The sequence below is a fragment of the Thunnus thynnus genome, chromosome 5, assembly GCF_963924715.1.
Source record: "Thunnus thynnus chromosome 5, fThuThy2.1, whole genome shotgun sequence".
Lineage (NCBI taxonomy): Eukaryota > Metazoa > Chordata > Actinopteri > Scombriformes > Scombridae > Thunnus > Thunnus thynnus.
The window spans coordinates 11,711,305-11,729,170 of record NC_089521.1 but is presented as its reverse complement, the minus strand read 5'-3'; the positions used below and the strand labels follow the sequence as shown (position 1 = coordinate 11,729,170).

Here is a 17,866-nt window from a genome sequence, read left to right as displayed (position 1 = left end):
TTTCAGTCCTCTCTTCAAACTGAAACACTGTCAAAAGCATTTTTTGTTGGAGTGCCTGATGAGTCTTTAGACTATTTTAAACTAACTTTTGATATTCAACTGTACCGCCCTGTGACTTTCACACAAATAACTGAGGAGTTATTCTTACAGATGGATGTCTGCTTGACTGTCTCATATGGCAGTCTGCCCTGTGTGAAATCTAAGAAACTGAGACGGCTCCTGCGGCAATAGGTCTCATAAATATTTGACGAGGCTTAAATTAGTGCATCATCAGGGCAGGTGTACTGGGGAAGAGAGGGCATCATAAATGTCTCATCAAACTATAACTGTGACCTTTAAGAGGCAGACCATGTGACCTGTGTTAGGTCTACTCAGGCTGTGTTTTTCTGTTTCTGAATCCTTGTCTGAGTTCTTTGTTTATTTCTCATAACATCACTGTCTCTATGCTACATACTGTAATTATGTTATGTGACAAGAGTTCAATTTCCCTGTGATCCAACTGTGGATCTTAAATGTTTCATGTCATAAGAAAAGTGAAAATAAAGCTAGAGAGATGATTACAATTTTCAGCGTTAAACCATTAGGGCTGTCAAGATAAATCAAAATCTAGCTGTAAAATCACTTCAGTGTCATTGTTAAGATGAGAAAATAAAAACAGAAGAAAAAAACATGAATATTTAGTGAGAAATGACAAGAAGGTGATTTGTGTTTGCAAAGAAAACAAAATAAATTTCAACTTTATATTATAAAGTAACAAAGATTAAACCGGGTTGATTCATTCTCCTATAAACTAAAACTGATGCCATCATAACAACAAATTCTACACAAAGAAATGTCATGGTGTGATATGGACACACACACACACACACACACACACACACACACACACACAAGATGTTGAAGCAATATCTCATCCTTTCCAAATAGCTTCATTTCCACTTGTCCTCTCCTGCCTTTTGTATATTCAACTAATTCTGTCTCTACTGCAAATGTGATGAAATCTTCTAACCTCAAGGTTCACTTATTAGCTTTTTCCAGAGCTTTCGACTATGTATCTCACAGCCTTCTTCAGTGGATGGCGTATTACAAGTATCATCACAAATCATTAGAAATAAATAAAGTGACATGCTTGGAGTTGCATTCTCTTCAGTCCTTTGAGTACATTTGCAGAAAAAATGTTTTGATGAGTGAAAATTCTCCACATACAGTACAAAGTATAATGCACTAATGAACCATGAGTATCATTCCTCCTGTTCTTTTATGCTTTTCTACTGTGTGCATGGTGGTATCGTTGCCTCCTTACCGGTTGCTGAATGGTGCGGTTGTCCTTGCTGATGTGGTGGACGATGCCAGAGATGCAGAGAGGACCGGCGAAACCCAGCAGGTCGGCCAGGAAGCGGAATGTGATGCTGAGGATTAGAGGTCTGCCAAATGCTTTCCTCAAGGCCTGCCAGATCCACTTTGGACCCTGGGTGCCTGTCCCCTGTGGCCTCTGAAGAAAGATTTAAAAACAGGGACAGAGTAGAAAAATATCAGTGTTAAGCAGGAGTGAATATTTTGGAGAAATTAGGTAAATTTGAATGTCCCAATATGGCTAATCTGCAGTGACTGAATAGCATTTCTGACAAGTTATTTCAAACTATATTACAAATATGAATCGCCATCAAGGGCACATTCGCATCGTTCCATTTGCATGATGGAGCTGCTGTTGAAGATAGGAGTAAATTGGATGGTTACTTCTTTGTAGAGACCAAACCAAACAGCCATTTCTCTGTGGAGTTTTAACTTGCAGCACAACAAAAAGTGAAACTAGGTTAGAAAATAACAAACAGCCTGCGAACGGTGAGAGAGAGGAAGCAATTATTTGAACATAAACGCTGAATCGACACTATTAACTCGGTCGACCACTGCAACAGAAAACTGCAAAATGAGGTCAAGTTTAGGGATCCCATCCTCCCCACTGCTACTGCTGCTGCATCATGGGATGTGGTGATTACTGGTGAGTGAGATGAGCTCTTCAGTCATGTATAACTGCTCTGTAACTAATGATGCTGAAACACCATGACAGTGAGGCGAAGGATGAGGATTTAACAGGAAGTGAATGCATGTTAAGGGTTTTCATTACTTCAAATGACACTTTTAGTGTTTAATAGATTTCAAAAACACACTGAATGAGCTAATTATCTTAATTTATATTAATTTATACTGTTCGAAATATATTAACGCCACAAACAACACAACAGCTCGGTTCAGTGAGTCAGTTAGCAGTGATCAGAAAACATCTGGACTGTCACAGTGCAGTAAACACTCCCAGAACGTTTTCTGTGTGTGTGTGCGTGTCTGTGCCTGCGTGTGTATGTGTGTGAACATGACATGAGTCACTCTCATCAGAGCTATGAGAACAGACGTGACCGTTATCACGTGTCTCCCTCTTTCCATTTGAGTTCACACTGAACCTTCAAACAAAACATGTGTCACAATGCACGTCTCTCTCTCTCTCTCAAACACACACACAGACACACACATCCCTCCAGCTCCCTACCTAGGGTTCAAACAAGGAGGGAGGATGTTTCATTCTCACACACTCAGAGTGAAGCTAGCTTCCCATGAAGTGCAGTGCTTTCACCCCCGCAGGGGTCGGGATGTCGCCTCGTTCACAGTAGAATGGGAATGACCCGGCGCCTCAAGGCTCTCCTCTAAATGCCCCACCTCCCCCCACCCCCCACCACCTCTCCACTGGGATCTCTCGAGCTCTCTCATCCTTCTCTGCTGCCGGAAGGAAGTGGGGTTGCGTTCACACCGGACGCACACGCAGCAGTGACGAATCTCTGTGACCTTCCAAATACTGGAAAACAATGACCCTGCAGAAGAGGCCCTTCACCTCTGACCCCTGACACGTGCTCCAAAAATTGAGACGGGAGAAAGAGAGAGGCAGAAGAGAAGGAAGAAAAAGAGGGAAACCTCTCTGTGTTAGCCTGCATTGAAAAGACTGGAAGAAAATCATCTCAGGGCGAGAGCAGTGATTTACCAGCAGAGTGGAAAAGGAAAGAGGCAAATTCTCTACCAAACAGATTACATTATCATATAAAAATGGAAAATGTATTAAATTTCATGCATTCCATCTTTCTAGGGATATTGAAGAACTGTACTGAAAAATGTATCAGTACAGAGGAGGAAGATCTAAAAAAAAGGGTTCATACATAATTTTATAGGAAGAAGTGTTTGTTACTTAATAATATTTTAAGTTAGCGCACTTAAAATATTTATAGATATTTCGAGAGCATATGAGGATACATTGTGTGAAATTAAGGCTTTTTGGAAGACACATTTGTCCTGCTTTTTTTCCACTCTAATATACTGTACATACACATTTGAAACAATGTGGTTAAGTGTCTTGCTCATGGACACTTCAACATGTAGAGAGAAAGAGCTAGGGATTAAATCATCAACTCTACAAGTAATGGCCAACCCGCTCTATCACCAGCGCTATAGCTGCCCTTATTGTTGTTGTATTTAACAGAATCCATCCATCCATCTGCTTTCTATACCCACTTAGAGTCACAGGGGCCTGTCAGGATCCCAGCAAACATTGTGCAAGAGCGAAGGATACATCCTGAAAAAAGCTGCAAGTCTATCACAGGGACAACACATCGTCACATTCACACCTTAAGACAATCTAGAGTTTCCACCACACCTTAAGACTGTAAGAAAAATGTAGGAAACAGAGCATGTGGAAGAAACCCACAAAGACACAGATTCTGGTAGACAAGATGCTAACTCTGCTAAGGCCCCAGCTAACAGGCAGATTATCTGTACCGTGCCACCCTTGTCTGAAAAGGTGTCTAATATTATGTCAATCAAAGATATTAGAAACACCTTGTAGTGCACAATACAATCTAATACAGCACAGCAAAAACAACAGTCTGGGTTGGGTTTAATCCACACCTGTGACACTGCATCCACAGAAATGTTTCACAAAAAGAGTGCTAGAGAAGACGGGGGATTCTGTATTTATGTTTTATGTCCAAATAAAAGAGGAAATTAAAGGACAGGGAGATAGATAGAAAACTATCATGGGCATGTTTACAGGCAGTGTGACATTTCAGTGTTTACACTATCAATTAATTATTTCTCTGACGTCTGAATACAGATTAATGGTCCCAACTCTGCCAGGACTGAGTCATCACAGGACAGAGAGCAGCTTAAGAGAACAGCTGTATGAAAAGAAAACAAAAACTAAAATTCCCAGATCATTTCGTGCATGTCAGATTCACAACTGTCACCAATTAAACATTACTAAAAATAAGTTTTTAAGACAGTTGAAATCAACAAATGAGATAAAAATCCCCTCCTGAATACATTTATCTGTTTGGAATAATAATCTGTGCCTGATATGTTTTTTCCACAAGAAAGTTCAATGAGCAAGTCACAAATTCTCAAAATTACATTTGCTACTTCTCCCTCATTGAAAAAACCATAATCTATGTATATATCTATATGATATGCAAGTGCTGTGTTTAAGTGGGATTTAACAGGGAAACGTTCCACTTTCAGCAGATGAATGTGAAAACAGCCGTCTAGTGTCAAACTCTGCACATATATAATTCTGCAAACAAGTAAATTAACAATAAGCAAAACATTTTCTTGACTGGAAGGCGACTTTAAAATAAAATGAAGCAGGAGCCAAACAAGCTGCACACTAAGCTCTTACATAAATACTTAAAACCTTATTTATGCCTCTTAGTGGAAGATTCAAGTTGATGATAATCACCACATTTAGAACAAGACAGCAGTTTTCTCCCATTAAGTAATCTAGTTTATGTCTACTTAAAGTAATATAAGGACCCTTAATATGCAGTCATCTACTTTGTTATTTGTGTACAAAATCATTAAACTTTCCCATCTCTACTTCTCACAAAAACTAGAATTCAGGGGAGAAACAGCTCAGTTAACTGTTTCTGCCCGCTGCACCAGAGACATCCGCGATGATTTATTCAGCCCTTATTATACAAGATGAAGGAGCGTAAAGCGTCGATCTCAAGAGCTGAAGTGAAATCAGATACTCAACTTGGGGCTCATCTCCCACATATTAAGAGATCTTTTTACATTTTATTTTTTTATTGCTTGTTATAACAGAATAAACAGGAGCCAACTAGTTTCTTTGCAAATGCACTTCATGAAAACTGGCACAGCATTCTCATGTAATATTTACTTAGTCTTTACCTTGTGTTGGTTCAATTAATGTTTCATGTGAGCTGTGTCTTTTGATGCCCTTTTCAAAGAATTAGACCGTACTCCTGTGCTGTTTACAAAGAAGAAAAAATTAACAGTGCACCAGTCTAGCAGTACACTCACCTTCTGGTCTTCGAAGGCCTTGCGCAGCTTAATGTAGTTGGTGAGGGCTCTCATCGCAATGGGTAGTTTTCCGATGACTTTGAGGTCAATGGGTCGTCTGTGCGCGGAGGTGATGAAGGTGTTCATCCACCAGTAGGTGGCTTTGGACAACAGGTTGACAAAGGGCTGCAGAAAACGAACGCCCAGGTCCTGAAGATCCTCAGGAGGTTTCACCTCTGTTGGGTTTGCAAAACACATGTAGCGCTGTGAGAGAAGGAAGAACAGAAACAAAAGTTTAATTAATTGACTGTCTGTGTCGTCTGCAGTAACCTGAAAACCAACAGTGGTCCCACAGAGAATATTACAACAACCAACCACTGATCAGACACTCAATGACACAGAAACATCAACTCATCTGTGATCTACGGAGATAATGATAATTTTCTCTGTGCTGCAGATGAGAGCTACAACATAATGGATATGACAGTTGAGCACAGTCTCATTACTGGGTTTAATTATAGCAGCTGAACAATAAACTGTCTGTGTATTAACCACAGGTTGTCTGATATTACTGTGGCAAATGATTCATCTCGGCACAGCTTTACCTTAAATTTGATGTTCTACTTTCATAGCTATTACATTCAACAGGACTAGGTCAAAACCTAATATATGGCTGGACAGTGTATGAAATGTTTGAAGATATATGCTTAGATCTGTTTGTTTAAATTTAACATGAGATGGTAACTTCTTTAAGAATTTCATTTATGAAGGTAAAATTTGGCTAAAATGAGCAAATTAATAACATAGTGTTCATTGCTGGAGAAATTAGGATTGTTGAATATTGATAACAAATCATGTTATTTGAGTAAAAATTATTTACGTAAATATATTTTAGGATCCAACTGAAAATCAGCCTAAAACATTGTCACATGTACACACTGAATAAACACATGTTCTAGTGTTTCCACCATACAATTACAGAAAGAGCATTTGTCTTCTATATTAGGAATATACATGATAAGCACATAATGCCAGTTGACAGTGTGTTCATTACAGTACTATGCTCACTTTGGGAAACAGGAACACTACATTTCTCTATAAAATCTTCATATGAATACAGAAGCCCTTTACAGTTAAATAGCTGCTAAGCAAGCAAGATGTTGTTAAACCAATTTTCAAAAATAAAGATTTGTTTTTAAGGGCACATTCAAAATTAAGACCACCTACTTTTTTAAACAGAAAGTTTGGGATGATATTCCACATGCTATCTGGATCTTTTAGAAATCTTTTGATCAAGTTAATTTTGATAATATGGTTGAATGAGGAAAAGTCCAAAACATTAAGACCTCTGTTAGAGACATAACCTCCTTTTTTACCTTATGTGGCTTATTTTTCCAAGTGAAGTTAAAAGGCCTTTAAAAAGTTAAAAGGTTTTATGTTTGGTGACATTAAGGGAAGAAAAGACATAAGAGACTCTTGTTTTTGTATAATGGGCTGCTCAAGCGGCCCACATAGTGACCAGCCCACCGGGATTTCTCCTGTGCTCCCGATGGCCAGTTCGACTCTGTCTTGGGATGACAACAGACATTGACCGGCTGGTCATCTCAGGGTCGGACTGCTGGCTGCTAGCAGCTGAAATGACTGGCCCGCACCCGGCCAGCAGCTCCTCAGTACATATATTGGTCTCAGACATTCATTCCCTACCAGTTCATTGAATTTGCTTCAGTGGACACTTGCACTGTAGCCATCCTGATCCTGTCTGTTCCTGATCCTGTACTTTAAATGTTCCTGTGGTTTCAACCTTTTTGCCTGTTTATCACCTGCCTGTGTGCCTTGCCCCTTTGAACTGGTTAACCTGTTTTGGACTGCCTCCTGTTGCTTCCTGTAAGCCTGTGTTTTTGATTTTCTCATTTCACCTGCCTGTCTCAACAGTCTGCACTTGGGTTCACCTGCTCTATGCCACACTTAACACTAGGATACTTGGCTGTCCCAAGCTTTGGCCGACTTCGGCCGACCAGAAGTGTAACTTCATCACAGTGAGTGACTCAGTCACCGACAGACATTTGGGTTTGTAGGGCTGGCCTTGCTGTTGCGGTCCAGCCAAAAAAGAAGACTGGCTGGAGATTACACATTTGAAAAAATGTCAACAGAATAAAATGAACAGAGATAAATAGCTATGGTTTTCTTTGCGGTGAAATTTCAGCTTCACAATGTAATGTTCAAGGACATTTCTACTCCTGCTGTGAAACAGCGAAACACAGTCAGTAGATGAGCAGTGTGTGATCTTAGGCTTTATGGAAACTAGGTTAGTGACTGGCAGAGGAATACTGCAGAAAACGTCACACTAGACTATTTATAAACACAGAACATGTTCTCAGTTAAATTCATTACATGGTAGATATTATCATAATAATTGGGTCTCACGGTTTTGTTACAAAATGGGTCAATATAAGAATAATATGTTTTTAATTGTTTTGCTAATCGTTGTTTAGTGTGTTAATTACTGGAATATGATTATGATTGAACAGTTGAAGGGATTTGGAAGAACAGTTTTCTTAGATGACAGCCAATAATAACCAAGTCAAAAATGGATTACTGAAAATGCAATGAAACATTTAATTAATTTCATTTTAACAATTTATTTACAAAACTATTTTGATCATATGAATAAATGAATGTTCTCTTAAACAAGAGTAACTATATGTCTATAGCCCTACTAACAGCTCTCCGAGGCTAATGCTAGCATGGAAACTTGAAGGACAACGCTAACATGCTCAGCAGATATAATGTTTAACAAGTTCACCATCTTAGTTTAGTGCGCTAGCATACTAACATTTGCTAACTAGGAATAAACTCAAAGTACAGCTGAGGCTGATGGGAATGTTAGTTTTGCAGACGTTTGACCACAAACCAAAGTATTGAAGAAATTATTGTTTTGACCAGATGATTGTGCTACATGAATATTAAGGGATCATCAAAGTTGTTATTATTCATTCTGGGAGCAACAGGATTCCAATAAATGTTTAGACATTTCATTTGAAACCACAAAACCTGATGATAGTGCTAGAGGAAATATCAGGGGATTCCCAAAGTCAGTAGGATTCATCCTCTGGGGACCATGAATGAATCTGTACAAAATTTCATGACAGTCCATCTAATAGTTGTTGAGATATTTCAGTCTGGGCCAAAGTGCTGGACTGACAGAGACAGCCCTACAGCCATGCCACTAACTAACTACACAGCGGTGATCCAATGAAAATACTCAAAAATTGATTGGAAATTGAAAATGCAACAAATCATTAGGCAAAGCATGCACTGCATCGGAATCACTTTCTTCGCAAACCCAGTTCAATCTGATTATATTTATAATAAAATAAATGTGCTCAGTGAGGAGGTTAACAGAGTCAAACACACTCCAAATTATCAAAAGGAAAAAGGGAAGAAAAGTCTACATAAGACTGACATCTGACATTTTCTTGGCCACGTTCAAAAAGGGTAAAATGGCTGAAAATGTCAAACACTGAATAATACAAAAGCATGACAATATTTGTTTTGTTGTTTTGTTTGGCTCAAAGCACCACTGTGTCTGACCTCACAGAGCCACTAGCCTGACTGACTTTATTATTAGAGGATTTTAGGTTTTTGGTTTTGTTTTTTGGGTTTTTTCAGCTACAAAAATAATTTTATTACAATAAAAAGTGATTGATATATTGTACTCTCATCTCCTTTAACTAATTAAAACCCCATCACCGCCACATGCACAAGCATAAATATATTCTTAATAGCCCACAGTGGGTGACAGGAAAAAACAAAAAAGTAGCATCAATGGAAGATATTTTTAACTGTCCTTGAGCAGCTTTACTGATAACTGACCGCTGGAGGCATTTGGATTTCAGACTAAAACGAGAGGTGAGTGAAGCTCAAAACAGGCAACAATCAGATGGCTACACACACACGAGGACACACAAACAGAGATACACAAACACACGCTCACCCTGCCCAGGATGACATTGATCTCCACAGCTAGTAGGAGTCCATACAGCAGCACCAGCAGTCCGGTGATGCAGTAGCGTAGCTGCCTGGGGCCGATGCCATGCTCAGTGTACTTGGCAAACTTGATGGTCTTCATGATGAAGGCCAGCACCCAGTAGATCAGCAGGGCTGAGGAGATTTAACAGGGATCAGAGAGACAAATCACCGGACAAGCCAAAAAGATAAATAACCCAACTGTGCTCCTCAGCAGACAGATTATATCAGAGTTGGAGCTTAAATGTAACATATGTCACCAGTTTGTCTGGATTTCTGTAATATACAGGTGTATTTTGTCCCAGTCTGAGTCACATTTCATGTAAGTATATCCAAGGTTACAATTAGTTTATTTAAGTTTTGTTTTATGTTTTCTTTTTAGATACCATTTAATTTGTTGTCTTAGTCCTTCAAGAGCTTTCCAGATATAAGGTTGACTCTCTTTATCTTTTGATAGTTACATCATATATTTGAACAGGTTTATTGCAGTAAATATTGAGAGAATGATTGCTGAGCATTGTCATGATTAAATGACATTGCAGGGTAACAGAGAAACAAGTTCATCCACTCAGACTCTGCAGCAGACTACAGTGTTTACTTCTTTGTTATAACATCTATACCGTGACAACAGAGGCAGCGTGCAGGTCTACGTCAGAGCCTCGATTTAGAAGATTAATTTCTGTTCATGCAGTGATGAACCCAGCACCGCTCCGCCACTTCTCTCAAGAGACTGACTGTAATATGGAAACCTAGAAGCCAAAGGCGGCTCAGAAACGTGATGGGAGTAGCGAGTATCGAGAGCTGAACACAGATGAGTTAATGATGCGTGAGGAAGAAAGGAAAACTGTGTGAACAGAGGAAGAACAGCAACAGGGTGATCATTACAGGATCAAACAGTTATATGGACAAAGGTAAAGGTTGATACTGATGTGAAATAAAGTTCACAGATGCATGCACAGTTAATGGGTGAGATATGGATTTATGAATACATACTGTTGACTGATATGTTTTTATTTCACAAGAAAAACTTATCTAACATCTTTGCCATGAATATATTAGTCTATTAAATCTCTCAAGCCATAAATAATTGTGATGAATAGAAGCAGATCTTTCAGCTAAAACTAATTTTTTAATAAAAAAAGATAATTAATACTACTCGAGGCAAGATGATATTGCTCTCAATCATTTTACAGTCTTATCTGAAGGTAATGAACCAGTCATCTGTGAATGCTTGCACTAACTCCATTGTTCTATAATCATAGTATCCTGAGGAGCTCACACAATTTGAAACTGTGGTTGTTCATTACAAGGTCAAAGAGGTGACAAGGGCCCGTTTTCTGTGACATGATTTGGTTAATCCAGTCTTTACAAGCCCTGATCACTATATATAAATGTTATAACAAGTCTACAGAGGACTTTGGGGTCTTGTTTGAAACCCTGACTGGCTGAGGTGATCCAGTAGAGCTTCCCACAGAGACCAAAAGTAAAAGACATGTTAATAAACAAAGGATAGTTGAATTTGAGATTACTGTACCTAATAGTAGTTTGGGGAAGTTGGAGGTCTCTATGTTATGATAGTAGACAATAGAGGTGATGCCAGCCATGAAGGCCAGACCTGCAGGCATGTACAGGTGAAGATGGAGGGACTGACTGAACCTGCAAATAAACGTCAGATAGAGGAGGAAAGTCCTTACTAACAATTATTTGTAACATTATGAGGCAACACAACAGGAACATTAGAGTTTAAAATTGATGCGGCAACCCCTTCCGTCCTCATAAAAGATACATTTTTCTGTATACAGTATGCAAAACCACATGCATCACATTATCTTTTCTTGTAGTGACTGAATAAATGTATTATTTGTAATATCTGCATTGCAAAACATAAATAAAGAACTAATAAATTGCCCATCCATGTGTATCATTAAGCATACGCAACATACACACACATATTCACACAAACACTCATACAGACATAAACAACCAGCTCTGGCTGATTTCTGTGTAAAAAGCCCGGTGAAGAGGTGAGCAGATGGAGAGCTCTTCTATTCACTTCAGTCACAATCACTTAAACACTTACCTGCAGTCTGCAAAAACAACTAACAAACAGTAATCCTGTGTGTTTACTGGACCCTGTGGCACATGGACTTACTAAGAGGGCCCAGAGAGAGCAAAAACACATATCAAGGAGCAGGAGAGAGAAAGTCATGGGCCGAGATGTATTCTCTCAGATCCAGCTGTGGCTCCAGAGTTTCTTCATGTGGATGCCAACTCTGGTATTTATGTCAGTGCCAAAGTGGGTTTGAAGGTAGAGAAGGATCAGTACTTAGAGATACAGCTTTTTTACTTTTTTTTGTGTGTGTCAGAGTTTAATTGCAGCACACATTTAATGACAATATCTTATGGGTTTTCTTATGGGTTGGGAAGACTCAGTTAGAACACCTAAATTTGGCTGTGCTAGGTATCGTAGCTAAAATTAGCATCTGAGCTAGCAAATGTTTTAAGTAACCATAGAAACAGCAAATGATGTATTTCTACATTTCTACTGGCCATGTGCAAACAATATGTTGGATTACATTAACACTTATTCAGTAGTGAACTGCTCTTTCACTCCTGTTGGTATATTTTTATTTTGGTTCATCTTTGAAGACAAGAGTAAAGCCCCCTGTTGTCTTTCACCAGTAATCTGTGCTTTGATGTGCAGTGCAGGACTAAACTAACAGCAGCACAATGACTTGTTTTCATCTGGTGGTGGCAAGAAATTGAGCACAAATACACAAACATTTGGCTCCTGCTGGCTCTGTCTTCAGTGTCCTGGCTGGCGGTGTAGCTTGGCAGACTGGCTCTGCATGGGCCAGCTTCTTTGGATTGATTTTTTTCCTCAACAGCTCCCTGAATTGTATAAATCTACTTAACTGTAAAACCATTATAGAATATAGCAGCCCTTTATTTTATCCTCATAATTAAATTCCAACTAAAGCTAGAAAACTGTAACTGTTGTTTGCAAAACAAATCATAGACTAAATCGCCCATCTCACTTCTGGTTAACTTTAGCTTATAGTTTTCAGTTTCAATGAGTTTCTCCTTTTCTCATTGCTCTCTCTTAAAGGCTGACGGATGATACTGGGGTTTTCAGTTCATACCCTGAACTAGAACAGTATTTACTACCGTGCTGGACAGTAAAATTTAAATAGTTTGTCATTTTAACCAGATAAACAATTGTTTTGTGAGCAATAGCTAGCTATAGCTCCAAGTCTTAGCCATGTCTTGGCCAGCTTTGTATCAGACCTGAATAGTAACAAAATAATTAGGTTTTTGTCCTCATTAAAATAACGAAGTGCTCAAGTTTTACAAGCTAGTGTAGATACCCATTTAGCTTAAAATATGGTCTGAAAACCACAGTATTATAACAGTTAGTAGAGGATTGCAAAGTACCATGTTAGCATGCTAATGTTTGTGTTTATAGTAATGCTTTTATAATATGTACACCTTTAAAAGTTAAGCTTTTACTGTAAAATATAGCGATACAGACTAGTATTTTATTTTACTTTTTGCTCTTCTAGAGAAGCTTTGAGGATCGTTACATTGAAATAAAGTTAAGTGTTTCTTAATTACAGTTAATTGCATTCACCTGCTATCCGAGGTGTAGAACAGCTGTTGATTAAATGACTACGGTGAAAATCAGCAGCACTCTAAGGAAACACTGAGAGCAATCTAATAGACTCCCAGCAAAATTAAATCAGGGGGATCATTTGAAAAAAAAGCAGTGTGTTTTGAAAATGTTATATGCAGAACTTTTAAAGGTTGAGTACATTTATGTCATACTTCTTGCTAGAAGCTATAAGTCACATCATCAGTGTCAGGAGTTCATTCATTAAAAACATTACATGCCCCTGACATGATATGTTGTGTATCCAGGTGTGAAACATACCCATCGGAGACAATGCCCTCCGCAATCTCACAGACGAGGATAAAGAGCAGGACAAATGTGAGGAGCCAGCGCAGGTTGTGACCAGGAAAGTGAAGCCAGGTGCTATGGTGGATGTGGACCTTCGAACTCTGGCTGCCCCAGCCTCAAACAGGAAACACAAAATATATGGGGGTTTGTCAGGGTTGTGTCAGTTTAAATATACTGTCAGAAACAGTCAAATGAAAGAGGGTTGTGTCCAATCTACGGTAGACAGGCAGATAATGTAAGTATAGATTGAGATAACAAAAGTAGATTTTTTTCATGACTCACTTGTATGTTAATAGGTGTACTTTCATTGTGCTTGAAAATAACTTTGTTAACAGTGTTGACTTTGAGTGCCTTGTACTCCCAGTGCAACCTTGAACATTATGGGCTGCATGACAAAGTACTCTCATGCTCGTGTGACTTCCAGTTGATAGGCTTAAAAGATGGGCTTCTTGGTGGTAATGGCAGCCAGCCATTACCAGCCCTGTTAACTTTTCAGAGTTCAGGAAACTTGTGTAATTATCAGTTATATTGCCCATTTCTTGGCAGGCAAGCAGTGAGACTGGCTAGATGTCTGCTGGCCTGAGACACTTCAGTCAATTTTTTTAGCTCTTGTTCTGGCTAAAACTTATTTGTCTAAAGGCTAAACTTATTTAGCCTTTGTCCCCACTCTTTGCCAGGTGTTGGTCTCAACTCAATAATATAACAATGATACTGTCATCAACAGGCAGTTTATTTATTGAATGTAAGTCACTGATGCCATAAAACACATCTCTACTGATCATATTATGCTAATGATGATAAAAATGTTGGCACCTACACTGTTGGACAGTTTATCTCGCTGAGAAGTGTTGGCACAGGCTGACAGTCACAGACCTCGCACACACACACACACACACACACAGACCAGCACATGGCATCTCTTACTTTATCTGCCTCTTTCTCTCTCTCATTTTTCCACACACACACACAAAGTCATACCATCTGCTCAAGTGCTGAGCAATATAATTAAAATCAATATGACAATATTCAATATTTCTTCAATATAAATGATGAATGCAGACAAATCACAAATAAAATCAACAAATGAATGAATATGCAATGAACTGTGTTATGCATTACATGAGACAAAATGCTTCATATGTGTAAAACAAAAACTTAATAAAATTAAAATTAAATTTGCATTGAATTGTTAATTTGGACAACAACAAGCCATCAGAAATGACTGACACTGACTCTGTTGGTTTGACAGTTCAGAGGACTGAGGCACAATAATGATTGTCTCTCTCTGTGAAGCAAACTGTCTGCTAAAAGTGTTGTTGTGCATGTATCCACACATCATGCTCTTATCTCGGTGGCCTTGATGTGACTAGCTGACGCCATGAGGCAACACATTAAAGAGCAGCACATTAAATAGCTGCAGGGCAGGATGCAGAGCAGAATATAGTATATACAGTATATATATAACTATATGAGGACTCTGGCTTAAGCGACTCAAGGTGAACAGAAACACTTTCACACCCCTGAGGTTTGTCTTAGTTGTTAGTAAAAGCACCAGAGCTCAGTGTGACAGGAGAGAGAGGAATCACTCAGCTTTCAGCTAGCTTATCTTCTAGCAAAGGATTCACACTGTCTATTTAGTGGACGTTTTTGACTTTTTACTTACAGCCTTCATTAGCATAATTCATTTGAATTTTTGTTGCATGAGTAAAACAAAAAAGATGAAAATGACACCTTATAGAGTGAGAATAGGGATGAAATGTGGAGAATTGCCTACTAGAGGAACATCCAAACACACAAATCACAAACTGAATGATTTAAGTCTGATGTGTTACTGTGTAAGATGTGTGTATGTATGAAAGTTTACATGTCGTTACACAAACATAGTGAATAACAAGAACACAGAGTCAAACCGACTGAGACAAATTGTTGTCCTCCTTGGAAAAAAATAGACACTGTCTGCTTTGAAATGGACACGCACACATGTGCACACTGACATGAGAGGGCAGATGACGAGGCCAGAGCATGTGTGACTGTAGCTTCGGAGTGTGTGCAATGGAACAGAGCTGGTCTGTTACACACCGGTGATGACACTAATAGAGTGGCCAGCAGCCAAGAAGGAGGGCAAAGGAGGTGCAGGCTAATGCCAGCACGATGGCATCTGTTTGCCTCCGTACTTTACATTTCATTAGAAGAGTCATTTGCAAAACTGCTTGCAGCTCAAGGAATATGTAATAATGTACTCAACAACCTCATATTTCTACTGTTGTCTATGGGACAGCCAACACCTGAAGGGATTTTAACTCAGGGAATAAAATCCACAGTCAAATAAGCTCATAAATAAAATGCAAGTTAAGTGTATTCATATGCATAGAACTTATAATGGAAATAAAACATTTACAAGATATTCTTTCAGTAGTCCTTATAAAAAATAAACCTTTGCTTAATAGAATATATCATGCAATATATCATTTATCAGTTGTAAAAGTCAACAGGGTGATAAACTGAAAACTGAGAAGGGCAGATAGAGAACATGTTAGTGAGCCCATCCATCTTATTTCAGATCCTCATAGACTTGTGCTGGCACATCATCTGGTATGTGTTTGTGCTAGGTGTGCTGTCTGTGCAGGGAGGTGTGTTGAGGATCTCACCTCCCAGCGAGACTCACCGATGAAGAGGATGGGGAATGTGATGAAGAGGAGGAAGACGTGTGGCACCACATTGAGCGCGTCCAGGAAGCAGCCGTTGTTCAGAACCCCCCCATCCACATTGTAGGCCACCGAGTTATTCTCGCTCCCACAGAACGCCAAGGACATGGTGGAACTGGGACTCTGCAGGGAACCAGCCAGAGGAAGAGGAGAAGGAGGAGGAGGAGGAGGGGAGGAGGACCGGAGACAGAGCAGAGGCAGACAGATTTAAAAGAGAGGCTCTCAGAGCATGTTCTCTTTTCAAAGGGAACACTGAAGGCGTCCTCAGCAGATCGTGGTAATTCCCAAAGTGACCTCCTTCCTGCTCCCTCTCAAATCCAGCTCCCAAATATCAGATCCAGTGAGAAAGAGGAGACAGAAGAAGGGAGGGAGGGAGGGAGGGAGAAGGGGGTCAGAGGCAGTCACAGTCCGGTACAGCAGCAGCTCCCTCTCCTCTCCGAAAGTCTAAGCAGCTTTCCCGGCCATTCTGGTGAGAAACATCTGCATCCCATCTGCCTGCAGTCTGCAGACATCCTCTAAAACTGAGGCTTCACTTGCGCACGGTGGTGCGCAGCTCCACTGGAATGCATTCAGACACGATCACATCGCTCACACACAAACATGCACATACAGCTAGAGCAGCATTCTGCAGTGCACCTGCTATTCCTGTCTCTTTGCAAACAAGAGCTCGCAGTCGACCTTGGAAGACAAGAGCAGGGGGGCAGAATGTGCAGGCGAGCTGGAGGACTGATAGCCGCTGAAGGTAGGAGGGTGAGGGTGGGAGGGAACAGTGAACGATGAGGAGAGAGGAGAGAGAGAGAGAGGAGAGATAAAGGAGAGAAGCGGGGTATAGCTGCTGAATGAGCAGTGCAAACGTCATTGAAAGGTACGTGTGAAGCATGAGCAAGTGCTCTAATCTAAATCCCAGTACCATGTTTTCATGAATTACATAACTCATTCCCCTCATTCATTTATTACTTTATCTTTCATTTCTCGTTATATCAAAAAGACCGCGGAGAGAGAAAGATCTCAGTAATGAATAACTAGGCTGCACACATAAAAAATAGTGACATAAAATATTTATGAATTCATGGGACGGATACAATGATACGGCTGCAGCCAATGGCAGCTGACTTGTTCAGAGGGATAAAAAAAAAAAAAACAACCACATGGGAGCAGATTTTGATAATCCATGTATCAACAGGGGCGGGCTCATGGTCTTTTCTTAGTGGTTGAAATTATTTGTTTAAATATAATCCATGACACTGTGACCTTCACATGACAACAGTGTAGAGATAAGCTTAAATGTAATGAGCAGTTTACATGAGTGTTTACACGAACGGTCATCTGCTGCATGCACGGCTGTGGTATATTCAAGTATTTCAAAAATAACATAAATATTATGTAAAAGGAGAAGATAAAGAAGATTCTTAAGTTGTCAAAATATGTTCCTGTGCTTGATATACCATGTACTAAATCAAGATCTAGACTCATGAGAGCAATAAAAGACACATGGGGACACACTAGAAACACATTTTTCCCATTTAAATGCACAATATGTCATTTCTGCCACTAGGGGTCTCTCAATCAAAAAAATAACAAAAGATGGAATTTTATTGATATTGTGAGGTAGCGTGGGATCATGAGAGTTGTTGTCTTCATTGTTAAACAACCAGCTTCTCCGGGATAGGATTACTACAGTGTTCATCGTTCAGCAGGTTTTTAACGGGAGCCGAATTATCCACAGAGGTCTCCTCCTCTCCAGAACAAATGTATACGCGGATTAAAACCAGCAAAAAACGTTGAATAAAGCAGTTTCACCTAAAAAAAGGCTGTGTTTCTCCAATGCTGTTCGGTGAGCACA

The 17,866-nt window shown here is 39.5% G+C and overlaps 1 protein-coding gene across 2 annotated transcripts in view; it reads right to left on the bottom strand.

The window, feature by feature from the left end:
- Window positions 1–17,866, bottom strand: part of abcc8 (ATP-binding cassette, sub-family C (CFTR/MRP), member 8) — a 62,681-nt gene that overhangs the window by 42,194 nt on the left and 2,621 nt on the right. For both annotated transcript variants that reach the window (XM_067589253.1, XM_067589252.1), the window contains exons 2-7: window positions 15,984–16,146; window positions 13,292–13,433; window positions 10,895–11,016; window positions 9,329–9,495; window positions 5,356–5,598; window positions 1,304–1,492 (exon numbers count right to left, since the gene is read on the bottom strand). In XM_067589253.1, the coding sequence (XP_067445354.1) occupies window positions 1,304–1,492; window positions 5,356–5,598; window positions 9,329–9,495; window positions 10,895–11,016; window positions 13,292–13,433; window positions 15,984–16,146 (1,026 nt within the window). The remainder of the gene's footprint in view (window positions 1–1,303; window positions 1,493–5,355; window positions 5,599–9,328; window positions 9,496–10,894; window positions 11,017–13,291; window positions 13,434–15,983; window positions 16,147–17,866) is intronic.